The sequence below is a fragment of the Lontra canadensis genome, unplaced genomic scaffold (genome assembly GCF_010015895.1).
Source record: "Lontra canadensis isolate GAN:19392208 unplaced genomic scaffold, GSC_riverotter_1.0 scaffold30, whole genome shotgun sequence".
Lineage (NCBI taxonomy): Eukaryota > Metazoa > Chordata > Mammalia > Carnivora > Mustelidae > Lontra > Lontra canadensis.
Window position 1 is genome coordinate 268874 of NW_022631024.1, and position 20829 is coordinate 289702.

Here is a 20829-nt window from a genome sequence, read left to right on the forward strand (position 1 = left end):
ACTTGCAATTTTCTTAAAAGGGAGGTTGAACTGGGGTGCCTGCCTGACTCAGGGGGTTAAACCTCTGCCTTTGGCTCAGGTCATGATCTCAGGGTCCTGGGATCAAGCCCCACATCGGGCTCTCTGTTTAGCAGGGAGCCTGGTCCTCCTCTCTATCTGCCTGCCTCTCTCCCTACTTGTGATCTCTCTCTCTCTGTTGAATAAATAAATAAAGTCTTTAAAAAAGTGAGGTTGAGCATCTTTTTTTTTTAATATTTAAGGGCCATTTGCATTTCTTTTTCTGTGAGCTATATTTTCATAACCGTTGACCCCTAACTGTTCTTTTTGTTTTGACCAAAGTTCCAAAACCCTGAAAATAATAGGTTGCAGGTACTTCCATATTCTAAAATTTTCCCATATCCCATTTTTCCACAGTCTTGCGACCCTTAGCCCAATAACCAGGATATAAAGTGATTTAAATGGAAAAGGTCAAAATAAAAGAGTTCTTTGGAGAAAGCCACTGGTGTGCTGAGCATTTTCTATCCCCCCACCATAGTGGCTGCGGGGAAAGGGACCTTCCTCGGGGAAAGCCTGAAAAGAGAAAGTTCAAGGGAGCCCCACATTCAGAGAATCTGATTTGCGTACCCTAAAGCTTTGGAAGACACACTGGCCTGGTAACTGATTCCAAGGATAAGAAACTCAAGGGTCAAGAAGCTGAGGCTGTCAGGCCAGACAGCAGGACAGAAAAGTGGACACCACCCTGGAGGCGAGCTACACGTTCACTAATGGGAGGACACGGGGTCAAATGAGGAAGAAAACTGGTCTGTGGCTGGAGTCAGCTGTGAGAGCAGACAGTCCTCCATTTGGCATGGCAAGGATCTGTGAGTTTCCACAAATCCAGCAGACACCTGGGAAAGTAATCACATTGGAGGAACCACCTTGATGTGACTTTTCCTGAAAAAGGACAGACTTCCAGGGCAAGAGACCTCCAGTAATGCCAGCAGTGAGAGTGGGTGGGATGCACTTAAAGGGGCAGGAGCTGAGGTAATGACACAAGAGTCCAGGATAACAAAATATAAAATACCTAGACATACATAAAAATAAGCATAAACTACCTTGTAAGTTAAAAAACTAGAATACTCTAGAAAGGGATATACAAAAATTAAATGGAGATATATACTATGTTGTGGGATGGGAGCATTCTCTATTTAACACATCTCCCTCCCCCTCAAAAAATGTAAAGATTTGAAGGGGGAGAAACTGACCAAATAATTCTTTAGTTTATGTACAATAAAGATGTATCCATGAATAAATATATAATAAAAGCTGAGAATAATCTGAGAATTCACAGAAAGAGTTGTAACTTACTTTTATCTGGTATGAAAAAAGCCCTATTTAAAAGTTCTAACAGGTTGGGGGCGCCTGGGTGGCTCAGTGGGTTAGAGCCTCTGCCTTCAGCTCAGGTCATGATCTCAGGGTTCTGGGATCGAGTCCTGCATGGGGCTCTCTGCTCAGTGGGGAGCCTGCTTCCCCCTCCCCCTCTCTGCCTGCCTCTCTGCCTACTTGTGATCTTTGTCTGTCAAATAAATAAATAAAATCTTAAAAAAAAAGTTCTAGCAGGTGGTATTGGCACAGAAATAGATCAGCAGAACAAAGGGGAATGTTCTATGATTCAGTATATAATTCAAATCACTGAGGAAAAAGTCAATGAATATTAATAGGACAAATGGCTAAACCATTTAGCAACTTAATAATAAAAAAGATCCACCCCCACCTCATTTCTTATACTAAAATAAATTTCAGATGGATTAAAAATTTAAATGTTTTTTTTCCATTAAACTGCTGAATTAGATTTATTACCTTGAGATTGGAAGGTCCCTCTAAGCATGGCACCAAAGGCATGCTTTGGTGTGTGGTAATGCTTGACATAAACAAGGTCAAAAGGAAGATGTGTGGTAATGCTTGACATAAACAAGGTCAAAAGGGAGATGATAAACTAGAAAATTTGTTTATAAAATATATGATAGCCAGGGAAAAAAATTATTATGATACAAAGGGCTTTTCATATCAATAAAAGACAAGCCCAGTACTTGAGAAAAAAAGGCAATTCACCAAGACAGAATTACAAATGACCAATCCACATGCAAAATGCAAGTAAAATACCACCAAGTCATCATTTTTCTGCCATCAGATTAATCAAACTGAAATACATCAACAGTGTCCAGAGGTGTTGAGGCTTTCGGTTGGTGAGAATGTCAACTGGTATAAACTTTCCATTGAGATTCCTCTGACGATATGTAGTAAACACAAAATATCTATCAGTTTCAATTTCAATCCTAGGAATGTAGCCTAAATGATAATTACATACAATTATACGAACTGTATAAGGTTAGGAAACATCTGGAAACATGGTAAATGCACCATGCGCAGAAGAGTATTGGTTAAAGAAGCTATGGCACAAACTTTTAATGTAGTCACTATTGACATTAAATAAATACATATATATATATGCGCCCAGGAAGGAAAGAAGCAATAGTTTACAAAACAACATGTGTAGTTGGACCCCATTTTGGTAACCCTGAGTTGTGCCCAGAAAGTACGGATATGGGTACACATGTATACATACTCATCACCAAAATGATTCATTCATTCTTTTTCTCTCTCTCTCAAACAATCAGCATACTGCTTTGTTTGTTTTTTAAATTTTTGCTTCAGTGTATCACCTGCACACAAACCTGGGGGCAGAAAAAGCCACATCCTCTTTCCTCTCCCAAATCATGCACTTCAGTTCAAGGACAACGGTTGTGGCAGGCGAGAGGCCCCGACACACTGGCTGATTGACGACTACTACTGATACTGGTTTTTCTCTTAGATGCATAGAATGGAAAAATAGGCGGTTTAGAAAATCCGAATGTGAGATCAGCAATAAAAAGGGAGCACTGAGAATTCTTTTTTACTTCCTTTAAAATCAATTTAAATATTAACTTGATTCCAAGCTAATGTGGAATTGTAAGATAATCACGTCTGCTCTGGTCTTGGTTAGGTGCCCAGCTATGACTTGAGTCAGAGACAGACTATCACCTGTTTCCCCTAATTAACCTCCATCTGTCTGGTGGTTTGTGTTTCCTTCCAGAAGTGATGGGGGGGGGTGGGTGCGATACCTTATAGTGAAAAAAGATAGATATAAAAAGCCCTATGTTACAGCAGTTAAAGACAATGGTTTAAAATACAGACACACAGACACACACACACACACACACACACACACACACACGCAAAGACCTGATTTTCCCCAAAACCAAAAGTGCTGTTCAAAGGTTAGCTCAAGGCCTGTCCAACCCCGGGAATGAGGACCAGACTTGCAGTCGGAAAATCTGACCACACAATTCAGGTCACATAATTGTCTGAACCCATTTCTCCATTCTAAAGTGGGGGAAATGTTAATCCCTGACCTTCCCACCATACACAACTGTCGTGAGGAGGGAATGGAAAAATGTGCATAAACAAAAACTCCAGTGGAGAGAAATCAAGATTACGGGTGTGCACACCCACAGATCAGCCAGGGAACAATCTGCTCTCAAGGGGGGCAACCCCCAGTTTTGATTCCTCATCTAGAAGGGAGCTCACAGCTGGGCCTCTGTGCTCACCTAGACACGCTGTCCCCAAGACGGTAACTAAGGGAGAGATCCTTCCTCCACCCCCAGCTTGGACCTCGCCTTATTTAGAGGCCCTCAAATCCAACTCTGAGGGCTGCCTGGCCAGTCCTTCCACAAACAGACCCTGCGTTCTCCCAGAAAGACCCACCTTTGCTCTCCTGAGATGCCCTCCCCACCTTATCCATGAGTCTGCTTGGGAAAAAATGAACAGTCTTGTGGCAAAGCCACTAGGCGAATTTAGAGAACTTCTGGCGGCCCTCACCTCACATTTATGAGAAAACACAACTGTGGAAAGATGGTACATCTTCTTGCCAACGCTCAGGCCCTGCTTTTCTTAAGCAACACTACTGAGCAACCCGGGGCTGTCTTTGGGAATGTTCAAAGGCAGTGAAAAAGTTCATGTTTTTGTTATTTTAGTATTCTTCCATAAACTGTTCCACACTTCTGCACTGTATGCAGAAGTACATTTTACCTAATATTTTACTTAATACTTAGTCTGTTATTTTAACTAGAAGCTTTTGCTACTAGGCAAGTGGGATTTCTTCCTCTCAATGACAATTTTGCTAAGCTCCCCTCGGGACCACAGGAACTTCTTTGGCAGCTAATTCTACAGCTGGAAATTAAGAGGCTGCAGAAACATATGGTGTTTACAGGTCCAGTAAACAACAACAACAACAACAACAATAATAATAGCAATAATGGAAGTTCAGATTCTCTTTTTGGAGAGAGGAGGCTTTCAGGAAAATCCTCACTCATCAGAGACCTTACCCTACACTAGCCACAATCATTTGTAATGAGTCCAAATTTCATTCAAAGGCTGTGAAAATAGTATGAGCTTGAATAGCTGCACATAAAAATTAAAAGCAGAGGGGTGCCTGGGTGGCTCAGTGGGTTAAAGCCTCTGCCTTTGGCTCAGGTCATGATCTCAGGATCCTGAGATCGAGTCCCACATCAGGCTCTCTGCTCAGCAGGGAGCCTGCTTCCTCCCTCTCTCTCTGCTTGCCTCTCTGCCTACTTGTGATCTCTCTCTCTGTTTATCAATCAATAAATAAAATACTTTAAAAATTAAAAGTAGAAACCTATTTATAGTAGTCTTTTGAGAGCTCTACTCTGTAAGCCACCGAAGATGAGAGCAGGGAAGGTTCTAAATGCTGATCCTATAAAGAAGATGTGGTATATATACACAATGGAATACTATGTAGTCATCAAAAGAAATGAAATCTTGCCATTTGCGACAACGTGGATGGAACTAGAGGGTATTATGCTTAGTGAAATAAGTCAGTCGGAGAAAGACAACTATCATATGATCTCCCTGATATAAGGAAGTGGAGATGCAACGTTGGGGGTTTGGAGGGTAGGAAAAGAATAAATGAAACAAGATGGGATCAGGAGGGAGACAAACCATAAGTGACTCTTAATCTCACAAAACAAACTGAGGGTTGCTGGGGGGAGGGGGTTGGGAGAGGGGGGTCGGGTTATGGACATTGGGGAGGGGATGTGCTATGGTGAGTGCTGTGAAGTGTGTAAACCTGGTGATTCACAGACCTGTACCCCTGGGGCTAATAATACATTATATGTTTATAAAAAATTTAAAAATTAATAAAAATAAATAAATAAATGCTGATTCTAGGTTATAGTCCAAGGTAGTACCTCAGAGGACAAAGGACAATTATTCCGAATACTGACAAAGCTGCCGGGGCTGCCGGCTGTTCCTGAACACCCGAGCGTCAGGATACGGCTTCCCTCTCTCTGACCCTTCCCAGCTGAGGGCATCTACTTAGAGCCAGGTCTCCCCGGGCACAGCAGCTCCGCAGACAGTTTCCACCTGTTTCTACTGTTCCTCTGGTTTCCTCCTCTGCCCACCAGCCCAGACCACCTGGATCTGACCCTCACCAACGCCCAGTGAGCTAACGGAGTGAGAACACAGCAGCCCACCCCATCAGGAGCACTGTCCCTCTTCTGCAGGACTGCAACCCTGCACAATTCCAGGGCCGCATTCATATACACTGTACCCTGAGGTTGTATACTAGAACTGTCCCTTGCCTGTCTCTCCCGTGCTTGTTATCTTCCAGGCCTCGAAAAAGAGGGAGAAGAAGGAGAATACCATTGCTGCTTAGGAAAGTCACATGCCTCTGCTCCGTTCATTTCTTTCTGAACCCTGGAGTTATACCATCAGTTAGGGAAGAAAGCTAAAGAACACTGACTCAGGGTTTAAAAGTCCAATCTAACGTGTTCCATCTGCAAATTCAGCAAGTCAACGGGGTCCTGGACTGCTGATTTCTAATGTGTAGACCACATATATCTAATGTGTCATAGTTCATGTCATGTGGCCCATGATTCATGTGTCATGGCTCGGTAACAGTCATAGTTACTGAGGCTGGAGGTCAAGGGGAAGGTCCCATCAGGCACAGTCTTTCCCCTTCCCTGTAAGCACGTGGACGATGGCCATAGGCTTGACAGTGTTTCAGCCCACTGCTACTACACGAGTACCCGATCTAAAGGAAGACGCAGGGCATTTTCAAGAGAGAGTAATAAAAAAAGTCAGGCAAGACTGCTATAAACTTTGGTGTGGTAGAGAAGAACAGCTGAAATCAACAGAATACTTTTATTGGAATGATAACTTATGACTTTTGGACACCTGTAAGACCCATGGTTCTGTATCAAAGCTCTGCTGCCTCACAGCCGTTGCAGGGAACTTGCTGGAGAGGCCAGTTAGCATACTTTCTGTTAGTATGTCAATTAATTGTAGGAAAAGGGTTGCTTCTGAAATGCTTGACAGGTTGCCTCTGTCAACGATCTCTATCCTTTTCAATGACCTCCTTCATAAAGGCAAATTCTAGCCCAAACTTAAGTCCACCTCACCGCTCGTTGTAGAAAGATGGATTCCAAATTAGTCCAGGGATGCTATAAAGGTGCAGAGACTGTCCTGCATTCAACGTCCAGAAGAGCTGACTCTCGGGAAGCACTCAGACGTCCGGCCCACATGACCCGTAGCCTGTAGCCAATACTACATTGTCTCTCAAGGGTCTCAAGTTCACAGACACAGAACTGGTTGTGTAGCCAGCAGAGAAGACGTCAGCGATTTCTGAGCTTCCTCCACTCGGGGGTTCCACAGAGGTATTCGCCATCTTGAATCCAGAAATGGGGCCAAGCTGGGAATGGAAAAAGTTGCAGAACCACACACACCCGGACGGAAGCCCCACAGGGCCTCTGTGTAGGCAGGAACCTGAGAAGTTGTCCTAGCACCTGCCCCAGCGACGCTGCTTCCTCCGCACGTAGCACCCGTCTGCAATCTAGACGTGGAGGAGGAAAGGGGTCCAATGACACACTTGGGTTTTCCCTTGGTGCATCTGTACATGTGGCTCTTGTACCCTCATGGGAAGCAGCGTGGGGGACCAGCCACCACTCCGTGAGTAGCCCTCACAGCCATCGCTGGCCCTGCTCCTTTTCTGCACCAGAAGGGCACCCCCTCCCCGCCCTGAGGCACAGAGCTACTCAAGCCTCTTACCTGACGAGTGCGGAGCCCCTGACCACCTCCACCCACCACCCCTCTGACCCTCCTCAAGCCCAGCTGTTCTTCAAGACTCTGACCCCATCCTTCCGCCATTCCACTCATTTCTCAAAAATGACAGTCTCACATACCACACGGCTGAGAAGGAGAGGAATGCGAGAACAATCACAACAGCCACGGAGCCCAGCCCGACGGCCGCCATCTGCTGCGGGACCAACGACGAATCTGCATGACAAAACCACACACTGAGCCCATGGTGTGCAGTCACAGACCTCCTGGGAGGCGCGTGGGCACCTGCGCTCACTCCGTGCTAGCCCAGAGCTTGGCCCCATTTCACAAGCCATCCCAAGAAGGCCCAGAGTGCCTCTGCACCCCCTGAGTCGGCCCCTATGGTGCAGGCCTAGGGAAGACATGGTCCCAGGGTATTTCTGAAAAGGAAATGGAAAAACCAGGCCACATTCAAGTCACAGGGGATTAAAAAAAAGCTCTTCTTCCTGTGCATACAAATACAGCGGGCTGTGTTGTTTGTATCTGTCTTCTCTCATTCAGCTGCACCTGAGAGTTTTTCTCCTTTGCACTGAGGAAGAAGTAACTCTGATATCACATGGAATTTTGCTCTAAAAATGACAGGTGGCTCCCCTGGTTAAATATAGCAAATGAGTCTATCTGATGGATGGTGTCATCTGTCGTTTTCCTGACACACCAACAATGATAGTACCTTCCTGCTCAGCCCAGCAGGTTGTCATGAGGCTAAAGTAAGAAAATAAATGCAGGGCACCTGGGTGGCTCAGTCGGTTAAGCATCTGTCTTCAGCTCAGGTCATGGTCCCAGGGTCCTGGGATCAAGCCCCACATCAGGCTCCCTGCTCAGTGGGGAGTCTGCTTCTCCCTCACCCTCTCCCTCTGGCTTGTACATGTGCCTGCACATTCTCTCTCTTTCTCTAATAAATTAATAAAGTCTTTTTTTTTTAAAGAAAATTAATGTAGAAGTTCTCTGAAAGACATACATATATTCTATTTGGGGTTTATCACGTGTCAACTGCAGGGAGATCCTTTGCTACACACTGAAGAACACCCACACTTGAGTGGCCCATTATGGGCCCAGTGACTGAATCAGAGCATCCTGTTCTATACCAAAGGGCTCATTTTAATTGGCAAACAACTGATTGAGCACTTACGATATGCCAAACACTGTCCTAATGACTTCTCCTGACCACCTAGGGAGTACTATAATAGTACCACGTATTACAATAATAGTGCCTAGCGTCATAATAAGACACTGAGTAGTAGTATTATTCCCATTTTACAGATGAGAGACTGAGGCATGGCGTGGTTCAGCAACTTGTCCAAGAGCACACAGCTAATATACAAGAGTCAGGATCCAAACCTGAGCTGTCTGGCTCCAGCATCTTGGCTTTTTAACCACAACACCGTGCTTTCCCAATACAGATCTGAATCCAGTTCTATCTACAGCAGAGCAGGCCACGCTCCCCTTCAGAAGTCCAGGGTGCAAGCCCTGCTCTTTGGGGCACTGGCTGATGATGGTGGGGCCTCGGACTGTAGCAGCTCAAGTTCCTCTTTAAAAGAACAAAAGTCCGCATACAATGGTGCGGCAGACGTCGGAAAGATCCTGGGGGCTGATGGTGCATACACAGAATTAAAAAAGAGAAACACCACCTTGCCATGGAAGAAATATAAGGAAGTGCAACTAAGTCCAAATTCTGCCAGATGATTTGCTATGGTTGTCACTGTTGGGATATCAAATTATTTCTCTTTTCGTTACCTTCCTTTTACTGATGCCCCAGGCATACGCTTATTCTGTCCTCTGGGCCATCCAGTGCTGCCTGGGAAGAGCTGAAAACCAGCAAAAATAAAGGTCTGCTAAGTAACAAGGAGGGGCCTGAGGGGAAAAATAGCAGCCCCTGGACGTGAGAGCCTCAAAACAGAGAAGACTCGCTTCCCCAGCAGCAAGTGAGGCTCATCTGAGAACAGTCCCTCCTCCCTGACTCTCTCATCACCAAATCTGCGCTCTCCAATACCGTAGCCACTGGCCGCTGTGTGGCTGTTGAAACCTAAATTAGTTCCAGGGGTGCCTGGGTGGCTCAGTGGGTTAAGCCTCTGCCTTTGGCTCAGGTCATGATCCCAGGGTCCTGGGATCGAGCCCCGCATCCAGCCCTCTGCTCGCAGGGAGCCTGCTTCCCTCTCTCTCTGCCGGCTTCTCTGCCTACTTGTGATCTCTCTCTCTGTCAAAAAAAAATTTAATTAAAAAAAAAAAGAGAGAGAGACCTAAATCAGTTCCAACTAAATTAAAAATTCTGTTTCTCAATCATATCATCTCAAGCACTAAATTTCAAGTACACATTTCAAGTGCCCAATAGCCCCATGTGGCTGGTTGCTGCCATATTGGACACTGCCACTTTAAAACTTCCCGTCATTGCAGAGTTGTATGGACGCGTACAATCTCCACAACTAGGTTAAGAGTAGTGTGGTTCTATTCTCTCACAGGATAGTGGCTCCAGCAAAAGCGGCCACAGAATATATTTCTTGCTAAAAGGCTCTGCAAAACCCATTACCTTGTCAAGAGAGAGACCTTCCAGAAAAAACATGGCTGATATCGTTTGGCTACCTTTTCCAGAAGAAAAAGGCTTTCATATTTTAAAAAACCATACTAAAGAATGGGAAGAAGGAGCTGTGGTTAAACCACAAAGCAGCAGAGAAAAAAATTGGGGGAGTGACTTGAATGGCTACCTATTAGAACAGTGCAGGGTCAGAGAAGAATGAATATAAGGGGACAGAATAGTATAGAAACAAACCCATGTCTATCAAATAATTTCCAAGTCAGGTTATCCAAGTCTGTATTTGAACACCCTAACTATGGACTCTGGACAAGTTTTTCAGCCACTCTGGGTCTCGATTTCCCCACTGAGGATTGATCCAGTAACATGGGAATGATAATAATAGTACCCCCTTATAGGGTTATTATGAGAAATGCATGAGATAAGTCATGTTAAGACTGTGCCCGAAACACAGTAGGCAACTGGCAAATGTTAGCTATGGTTCATTATTGGTGTTTTGTTACTGGTTCAAGTCATTGGGGGAAATGATATATTATTCAGAATTCGTGTTGAGAAAACAGGCTGACTGTTTAGAATACACTAATTAAAAAAAAAAGAATACAGTGATTTTGATTAGAGCTTATATTTAAATCTATATAAATATAGACAAATATATAAATATAAATAAAATACTAAATATAAATATAAATAAAATCCAGACAGATTAAAGACTTAAATGGAAACCTAAAGGAGTTAGAACAAAGGGTAAGTGAATCCTTATCTAAAATATTTATCTCAAGCAGGTACCAACTGTCTAAGTATATTTACTAATGCAGAAACCCTAATGCTCCAGTCATGGGATCTGCTGCTGTTTCTACCATAGAGCCACTTGCTAAAAGATCTTGCCTGGCCTTGACTTCAAGTTATCATCAACTATACATTGCGAGCTCTGTCTTCCTCATATGAAGTTCCCTGTGCTCTGCTCATCTCTGTTTGACTTGAGTTTACTCTTCAAGTTTTCCTAAAGATCACCTGCTGAGGTTCTCCATCTCACTTGCACATTTAAGAACCTGCTAGAATGTGCTTCATCTGGGTCAGAAGGCTTTAATTTATGTGAATCAGTTAGCTCTTCTCCTGCTTTTAAAAAATGTCCCCTCACAAACCAACAAGACAGAAGCAAAGTGGGAGTTGATGGACCTGAATTTCTCTTGACCATCCACCAGCAGGACACATTCACCCAAAGCAATGGGCCCACACAACTATCCCTTACTATGGACGTAAATATTGGAAATTCTTTTTTTTAAATCCTGCATAACATGGCTCCAGGGATTTTTGGCTCCAGGTATGATTCTTGCTGGTATAGGTCTCTTGGTCTACTCTGTGTATGTGCTCTTTGAAAATCGGAGTCAGTGCAACCCAGAGCCCTCACAGGGTAGCCACACAAGATTTCTTTAGGGACTTTCCCAGTTAATTCCTCACTGAGAAAATTTACAGCTGGCCAATTCAAATTACATTTTTTCAAGCTTTGCCATCTTCTGGTTACCCTCCTTCTCATGGTTTCATGCCATAAATTCATGCTTATTTTTCTTCTGAGTCACTTGTAGAATATTCTTTTGGAAACTTGAGTGAATCATGTATTAAATCAGATTCGCAGTGACTCATTCTTGGAGAGAGTAAATCCATTAGGTTAAATGCTGCCACTCTCTTCAAGGTGGCTCCCAGAGGAGGTACAGGGTTCATGAGGCGTGACAGGGCTTCTCTGGGCTTCGCTTTGAACTCTTCCACTAATGCAAATATCACAGGTGCTGAAGAAAAAGTTAGAAAGACTCCATGCCCACTCTCAAGCTTCCGGACAGCTTGAGAACGTCCTGTAGCTATGGACATTTTTTCATGAATTTATATGAGCAGGGTCATTTCCTGAAAGCAATAATCCTGTTCTCCAAAAGGTACAAAGAATTTGCACCACGATGTTTAGTTAGTGTGTTAAATTCCTCTCTGCTAGCCTGAGGTCAAGTAGAGTTCTATGCAGAGTGGGAGATGACAAAGGAGATCAAAGTAGGAAATTAATTTAGAGATACAGAACACCTGATGAATCAGCAACATTTTTGAATTCATTTTCTATTGCAGCCTAACAAATCACCATAAACTTAGCAGCTAGCCCCCACTCATAACCTCGTAGTTCTGTGGGCCAGCAGTTCTGGCACGTTGTGAGTGGGTCCTCTGCTCAGCGTCTTCCAAGGCTAAAATCAGTATGTCAAGTGGGCTGCATTCCCCTCTGGAGTCTCTGGGGGAAGAATCTGCTTCCAAATCCTTTGCAGTTGCAGGACTGAGGTCCCCATATTCTTACTTGGTGGCCAGCCATCGGCCACTCAGCTCTGACTGGCTAACCACATTCCTGACATGTGGTTCCTTCCACCTTTGAAGACAGTAGGAGAAACCCTTATTTATGTCAGACTCATCTCGCCCTTTGAATCTCCAATCTCCTGTTTCTGACCTCTAGATCCAGATTTAAAGGGCTCATGTGAGGGTCAGATGCATCTGGACAATCTCCCTCCTTGGGACCTTAATTACATCTTTGAGTCCTTTCTCAGCAACACTTACAATAGCCTTTGAATGAGTAACTGAGAGGAGGTGGGTGTATACCAGTGGCCAGGAATTTGTGAGGCCACATTGTAATTCCAACTACAATGATGAAGATTTAAAGTATGCGTGTGCATGTTTGTGTATGTGTGGGTACATACAGGTGCACAGCCTACACAAACACATACACACTAGGCTATATCTGGATGTACATCTTCTCTGCCTCACTTAAATATTGCCCTTACTGTGCTTCATTTTTCATCCGACCCTACTGCTGGTTGACCAGTAATCCTCCAACTCAATTCATTAAATTCTGATTAGGCACCGATATGTGCCAGGCACAGGTCCCGTTCTTCAAGTGCTCTCCCTCAGCGGTATGAAATCTACTAAGAAAAGACAAGTGCACCAGTTGCCCTAGAGTATAGCAGAATGGCTAGAGAGAGGGAGGGAGAAAGAAAGATCCTGCCCCAGGATCTCTCTTGGAGAGAGCCTCTCTCTGGAGGAAATAAAAAAGGCTTCAGAGAGGACACTGCATTTGATTTTAACCTTGACAAACAGGTGGGATTATAATAAGCTAATAAACAGAGATTACAGGAAGGTTATAGGGCAATCCGGGTAGAAATAAATAGGTAACTGTATGAACAAAGACATTGAGGAAAGTAAGAAAAGACCATAACCAGAGAAGATCGGACACATCACTTTGAATGGAGATGAGAGGCATCTAGAAGGGTATGCTGGTGTCAGACTGAGGCCTTAGAAGCCAATCTAAAATGTAACGGAGAACTTTGGGAAGAACCATCAGGAGAAATAACCAAATCAATGCTGCAATTTAGAAATATGAGTCAGACATGTAGGCTGGAGTAAAGAAGGAGCCCTGAACACCGTGGTAGGAGAGAAGAAAGGAGGCTGTTCCAGCTGTCTGTGCTACAGATATAAAGGCCTGTGCTCAGGGGGTGAACCCAGACATGAGATGGGCATACCCTAGGTGTAAAATGTGGGCTGAAAGGGAAAAGGGAGCGGTCACTAATGAGTCAGGGGTTTGACCTCTATGACAGAAGAGTGTTCTGTGAGAACAGTTTGTGATCATCTCACATACATCAAATGACCTTCCCTTGTGACTCAAGAAATCAGAGTCAGTACTTTGTGGCTAGAGGGGATCTGAGAGATCTAGGTAAGAGGCAGCAGAGAACCAGCCAAGTTAAATATAATTTCAAAGACACTAGGCTGAGGAGTAGCAAGGCTCAAGCAAGGAAGTCCAGGCCTTTGCCTTTCCCCTCAAACCAACTGCTGGTTCCCTGGTAGTCATCACAAAGATCTGCTAGGGGCAATCTACATAAGGTAAATAACAGAATTCGTTACTGGGCAAAGGTGAGAATGGGGCAGGTGCTTGGCATGGATGAACTGGAACAAGTTCAGGACTAATCTGGATCCTAGTTCTCTCCAAACTACTTTCTGAGATGGCAGTCTCCAACATTTCTGCAAAGGGGGACTACCAGAGGTGAGTGCACAACAGGTGGATATGTATGTCAGAATTGCCTTCAGCATTTTAAAAAACAGTGGGCTTCTCCATTATCTCTAGAGCCTTCCAATAGTTTGAATGCAACGGTTTGAGCTCTCTTTCAACACTGGTTCTTGGGCTGAGGAGGGTAAAGAAGGCACTACCATAAGCCACTTAGATGTGTCCAAAGCAAAATCCTTCCTGTTAATTTTATCACAGTAGCCAGCTCTTTGGCAATTTCTTCCACCAGTTAGAGTGTTTTCTAATCACATCAAACAGCTCCTGAAACCAGCTCTTTCTGTGCTTGTCCAGGAGGCTTGCACATTCCATTCTTCTGATAAAAGCACCTCTTTCTGTGTAGAAACTGCATTCCCACCCTTAGAGCCTTAGGGAATGCATTGGCTGAAAAATGTCCAAATATTGGAACATGTGGTTGTTTCTTGTGGCCTTCACTTAAATTCCAAGACAGGAAGCTTGGCCTATCTGCACACATTAGTGTAACAGCACTCACCTCTGTGAAGGGAGACCCTCATCAATTATGCTAAGTAAAATAAGTCAGAGAGAGGCAAATACTGTATGATCATAGTTATACATGGAATCTCAAAAGGCTGAACTCTATATAGAAATAGAGAGTAGAATGGTAGTTCCTAGGGTCTGGGGGGGTGGAGAGAAATGGGGAGATGTTGGCCAAGGGGTACAAACTTCTAGTTACAAAATGAACAAGTACTGGGGATCTAATATTCAACATGGTAACTATACTTAACAATACTGTATTATAAGACCGAAAGTTCCTAAGAGAGTAGATCTTAAATGTTCACACATACACAAATACATACACAATAATTATGTGAGGTGATGGAGATATTAACTAACCTTATTTTGGTCCTGATTTTTCAATACAAATCAAATCATCACACTGTACACATTAAACTCGATGTTACATAAGTTGTATCTCAAGAAAGTAGAGGGGTGGGATGGGGGAGACCCTCGCTGCCTGGCAACCACAATCCAAGATGGCTGATGGTCAGGTAATGTGCCTTGCCCAGTAGGAAAGCCACGTCCTCTGCTCTTATTGAAGTTGGTGTGAGTAGAGATAAAAAGATGGGAAATAAGATTAGAAGACAAGCAGACAAATGAAGGAAGCCTAATTCTCCAGGTCCCTCCCAATCATTTCCTGCTGAGCACCCTCTACTGACAAGGTAAGAGATCCCCCATTGTAAAGTGCCCTTTGTTGGAATCCTTCTGGAAGCAGGGTTATGTGGGCACTTCCTCACCACAGCAGCCTATTGTTTTACGCTGCTCTGAGGTAAGGGGCAGGATGTAATGGGTTAAACTGATACTCCAAGCTAAGAGCAAAATTCCTCAGGCTGTTGCCAGGACTCATAAACCACAAAGAAAAGGTCCAGATGCAAAGGTCATAAACTTGACAAGATTTCTGGTATTAGCTACAAACTCATGGAATTCCTGGGAATCAAATCCACTGGCTGGTTGCCTGTTGGTTGAAAGAAATGTACTGCCAGGGAAATCCCACGTCTGGCAAACACCGAGCCGCGATTGCTCAATCCCTGAGGCAGTTCTCCTCCCCGCTGGACAACTGCCCAGGCGAGGAAGAAGCACTCCGCCGATCTCCTCCCTGCTGCATCTTATGCACAGACAGCTTTGGAGGAAAGGGATAGGGCACTTTCCCAGGAAAAAACTGAGGCGGCCCAACTAAGTAACCAAGTGACTCACTTTGCCACCAGCCAGGGGATGCTTGCTCTTCCCATCCAACAGGCTGTGGTCCTTGTTCTGGGCCCCCTGTTCACTGCACCGCACTATCTTTTCTTCCTTGCTAACTGATGTGCTTATCCAGTCCCCCCTTTCACATTACGGACTGTGGTTTGAGAATGCTTACGTCTGGCACTTAGTTACCAAATGCTCGAGGATCATGAGAAGTCCACCTGCATTGGATCAAGAGGACTGGACACCACCAGCAATCCTGGTCACGGAGCTGGATGCAGTAACAGGCCCACCTTTGAGTTGTCTTCCAACTGAGTTCCACTTTTGTTGTTCAGAGGATAATTCTCCCATAATGGGGGGTGTTTTTCCTAAAAGTGTATGTGGGGCAGCCTGGGTGGTGCAGTTGGTTGGGCACCCAACTCTTGGTTTCATCTGGGGTCTTGATCTCGGGGGTGTGGGATGGAGACCCACATCAGGCTCCCAGCTCAGCATGGAGTCTGCTTAGGACTCTCTCTCCATCTCCCTCCACCCCTCTCCACCCCCACACCCTCTCTCTCTCACTCCTTCCCTCTCTTCAAATAAATAAATAAAACATTTAAAGAAAATTATACATGTATGGGTGTGCCCATGCTAAGCAGCTAAAAGGCTCAGAGTAGTGGACTGTTGTGGCTCTTCGAATTGGCCTGCCAGCATGTTTTTCTGTGCCTCTTTTCCTGATGGGGATCGTGTCCACCTCTCAATGCAATCCTGGGGAGGCTGTCAATCACACTGATTTGCCCTCAACCAGCCATATGAGTAAGCCCCGAATCCAAGGTAGGCTGTTCATAGTGCCTCTAGAGTACCCTAGGAGGGGTACTCGTCATCCCACAGATGGTCACTTAATCTAGGAGGAAAGATTCTTTCCCTGAATTGAAAAACCTTCTGTTCCCACTGAAGTTGCTAAACTGGGCAGCTGGTGGCCGTTCCTCTCCCTCATGTGGCTTACTGTAGAAGAAAATGAAGGCAATTCGGAAGCTGAGAGCAGACAAAGGCAGAGTGTCCCACTCATAGTCAAGTCCCAAGTGTCAGTTCCTGGAATCCTGGTGATGTCCCTCTGGGGCCAGGTCCATAAGCTCCCCACCCCCCATCCTTTTCAGCTATGGATTTTTGCTTAAACTAGTATGAGATGGGTTTCTGTCACCTGTGACGACTTAAAAAGAAATCTCATTAACATAAACTTGATGCTGCAGACTGGAGAGAAGGAAGGACAGGATGCTTAGGCAGAAAATGGCTTTACCTTTCACTTGAGCCCAAACCGCACAGGAGCATCTTCTCACCTATAAAGAGAAACACAGCGACACATTTAACGAGGCAGCACAGAACATCAGTTCAAATAATACACTGCAGCCCAGAAAGTTTAGTGGGTTTTTTTCTCTCTTAGTTTGGATTAAAATATCCTCCTCTAGCTCTAACATATTATAATTGAGCCATGTGGTGACTAAGCATTAGAGGGATTGGTATGGGTAGCAGTGACAGAAGTGACTCTAGGGATCAATTTTCAGAAACCATACACTATGGGTAAACAACAGAAATGGCCATGAGTTTCATTCTCCTTGCCAGCTCTGAGCAACGGGCACTGACTGCCTACAAAGGATGTTGAAAAAGATTCTGAGGTCCCCTCCCAAGTCCCATCCATGACGTCCCATCCATGTGAGGTCCCATCCACGTGACAGTGACAGTGATGCCCGCAATAGGCAAGGCTATGGGAAGGCTTCGTAAATAATACTTTACCTGTCTAGATGATACTTATCTGGCCAACACCTACAGACTCACTGAAATGAGATACCTTCTTTCCTTCTCCCCCAGCTCTTCTATGCATACTTGTTTGTTAGGAACACTGGGATTACTCAGCAAAATGTTCCCCGGAGGAAACTAAATAGCAGGGGTCAGGAAAGATCTCTCCAACTTCAAAAGGAGATTCTCTTTCAAGTGAACACCTTGGGTAGTCTGGTTTTATTAAAATTGAAAAAAAAAATAGATTTACCCTGAAAAATGCTGGGGAAAGCTTGAAATGGCCGTAAGCTCTTGAATGTGACTAAATTTTGCCTGGGTGCCAAGTGCCTCAAGGGCATCTAGTGGAAAATCATAGGCAAGAATAACCAGTGAAAGGGACCTCAAGTAGTTGGGCAGGCACTACAGAACTGACTGTACTGAAGGAGAGAAACTGGTGGGCCAGGTGAAGAAGGAAGTGCATTAAAATAGAGTGTCGTAACCAGATTTACCTTTTAAGACCCTCATTCTGGCAGTTGTATGGAGCGAAGAGACAGAATAAGAGAGAGGAAGATGAGTTAGAAAATTGATGTTCAAAAAAAAAAAAAAAGAGAGAAAGAAAGAAAGTTGATGTTCAGGCAAGAGATGCCAAAGGTTAAACAGGGTTAAGGAAGAAGGAGAAGAAAGGATGATTTTACACACTTATGAAGGTGATAGAATTGACAAAATTTGATGTGCACTAGACAAGAAGATAAAGAGGGAGAAGACAAGAATGATTCCTTGATTTCTGTCTTAGCAACTGGGAGCATGGTGATGCTATTTACTGGGACAGATACACAGAAGGAAAGACAAACTGGGAAAATCAGAAAAGCAAAGTTCGTGGTGTCAAATTTTACTACAAAGCTGAAGTAATCAAAACCAGGTGGTGCTGGCATTAAGACAGACATATAGACCAATACAGTAGAATGGAATCCAGGGATCAACTCCTGCATGTGTCAAATAATTTTTGACAAGGGTGGCCAAGAACATTCAATGAGAAAAGGAAATCTTTTCAATAAACTGTGCTGGGAAAACTAGATATCCACGTCCAAAAGGATGAAGGGGGATCCCGACCTAATACCACACACAAAAACTAACTCAAAATGGATCAGATCCAAATATAAGACTCAGAACAGAAGAAAACGTGGAGAAAAGGCATCAGCAAATTGGATTTAGCCGTGATTTCTTGGGTAGGACATCAAAGGCATGAGCAGCAAAAGGAGAAAGAGACAAACTGGACTTCATCAAAATTAAAAACTTCTGAGGATGTGAAGCAAAAACAATGTCCGTGCACTGTTAGTGGGATGCAAATCAGTGCGGCCACTGTGGAGAACAGTAGGCACGGTCTTCAAAAAATTAAAAATAGAACTAACCAGTAATGTCATTACTGGGTATTTATGCAAAGAAGAGGAAAACACTAAATTGGAAAGATACACACACCTCTATCTTTACTGCAGCATTATCTACAATAGCCAAGATATGGAAGCAATTCAAGTGTCCATGGATAGATGAATGGATAGAGAAGATGTGGTGTATATATACACAATGGAATATTACTGAGCCATAAAAAGGAATGGCATCTTACCATTTGCAATGACATGAATGGACCTAGAAGATATAAGGCTAAGTGAAATGAATCAGAGAAAGACAGACCATATGATTTCACTCATATGTGGTATTTAAGATATAAATTTAAAAACAACAACAACAACAACAAACCAGACTCTTAAATATAGAGAACAAACTGGTGGTTGCCAGAGGGGAGGTGAGTGGGGAGATGAGTGAAATAAATGAAGTGAATTAAGAAGACACGTATCACAATGAGCACTGAGTAATATACGGAATTGTTAAATCATTATATTGTACACTTGAAACTAATGTAACACTATATGTTAATTACACTGGAATTAAAAAACAAAGATGTTGGAATGTTAAAGAAAATAAGGAACTTTTGTACATCAAAGAACATTTATTGACAGAGTAAAAAAGGCAACCCACGGAATGGAAGAAAATATCTGCACTCTGCAAATCTCTTAAGGGATTAATATCCAGAATATATAGAGAATTCCTAACACCCAGCAACAAAGAAATAAATAACTCAATTCCAAAATGGGCAAAGGACTTGAATAACCATTTTCCCAAAGAGGATATACAAGTTGTCAAAAGCACAAGAAAAGACACTCAACATTGCTAATCATTAGAGAAACAAAAGCCAAGACCACAAAGAGATACCATCTCACATCCATTAGAAGGCCCATTATCAACACAGAAAACAGCGGGTCTTGGGGAGGATGTGGAGAAAATAGAACCCTCCTGTACTGTCAGTGAGAATGTAAAATGGTACCGCTGCTCTGGAAACTAGTGTGGCAGTTCTTAAAAAAAAAACAAAAACAAAAACAAAAAACAAAGAGAATGATCGCATGATCCAACGATTCCAAGTGTAAATGCCCCAAAGAATTGAGAGTGGGGACTCAAAGAGATATTTGTACACCCATGTTCATTGCAGCCTTATTCAAAATAGCCTGAAGACGGAAGCAACCCAAGTGTCCAACCACAGATGAATGGCTAAACAAAATGGTGTGTACACACAGAGTAGAATATTAAAAAGGGAAGAAATTCTGACACAATGCTACACCATGGGTGAACTTTGAGGACATGAGGCTAAATGAAATAAGACAAATAATGTATGATTCTACTTATATGAGGTACCCGGAGTAGTCGAATTCCCAGAGACAGAAATTAGAAGAGTAGTTGCCAGGGTTTGGGGGAGGCAGGGAGAAGAGAGTCCCTGTTCAATGGCTTTCAGCTTGGCAAGATGAAAGGGGTTCTGGAGACAGCATGCACAACAACACAAATGGACTTAACGCTAATAAACTGTACACCTAAAAACTGCTTCTATGGTAAATCTTGTTATACGCATTTCACCACCATTAAAAATAAAAATTGAAAATAAACCACTACTAGATGCTCTGGAATTAAATGGTGGTAATGGTTGTGCCATTTTGTGAATACACTAAAAACCACTAAATTGTATACTTCATTTTTTTTTCACCATCTTAACTATTTTATTAAAAAAAATTTTTATATGGGTATAGTTGACATGCAACATTACATTAGTTTCAGGTCTAGCACTTAGTCATTTGACAAGTTTATAAAAGATGCTATGTTCACCACCAAGGTAACTACCATCTGTCCCATTATATCACTATCACCATATCATTAATGATACTCCTTATGCTATAAATTATATACTTCAAATGGCTGATTAATATGGTGTGTGAATCGTAACTCCATAAAACTCTTCAAAAAAGAAAAATAATTAGTTCACTACTAATTTTAATATGACTGTAATACTAATAGATTGGAAACCCATAGGGGAAGTAAATGCAATTCAAAACTGCAAGTCCCAATATAAATTTTTTCACAACCCCTTCACCTCCTTAGCCTCCCAAAGACCAAGCACATGTTCTGCTAAGCTATATGAAAAAGAGGTATCCATGACATCACAGAAAAGTTTCCCATAAACTAGGATTCTTATCCTAAC

At 43.3% G+C, this 20829-nt stretch overlaps 1 protein-coding gene across 5 annotated transcripts in view; it reads right to left on the bottom strand.

Annotated features, from left to right (window-relative positions):
* Positions 1-20829, bottom strand: part of SUSD1 (sushi domain containing 1) — a 170830-nt gene that overhangs the window by 40780 nt on the left and 109221 nt on the right. Inside the window, exons 15-17 of one of the 5 annotated variants that reach the window (XM_032865597.1) lie at positions 16774-16813; positions 7252-7371; positions 6226-6928 (exon numbers count right to left, since the gene is read on the bottom strand). In XM_032865597.1, coding sequence (XP_032721488.1) covers positions 6711-6928; positions 7252-7371; positions 16774-16813 — 378 coding nt within the window. In that variant the 3' untranslated portion in view covers positions 6226-6710. Of the gene's footprint in view, positions 1-6225; positions 6929-7251; positions 7372-12452; positions 12667-16773; positions 16814-20829 lie in introns of those variants that run through there. The other 4 variants (XM_032865598.1, XM_032865601.1, XM_032865600.1 and 1 more) reach the window with 4 other exon arrangements.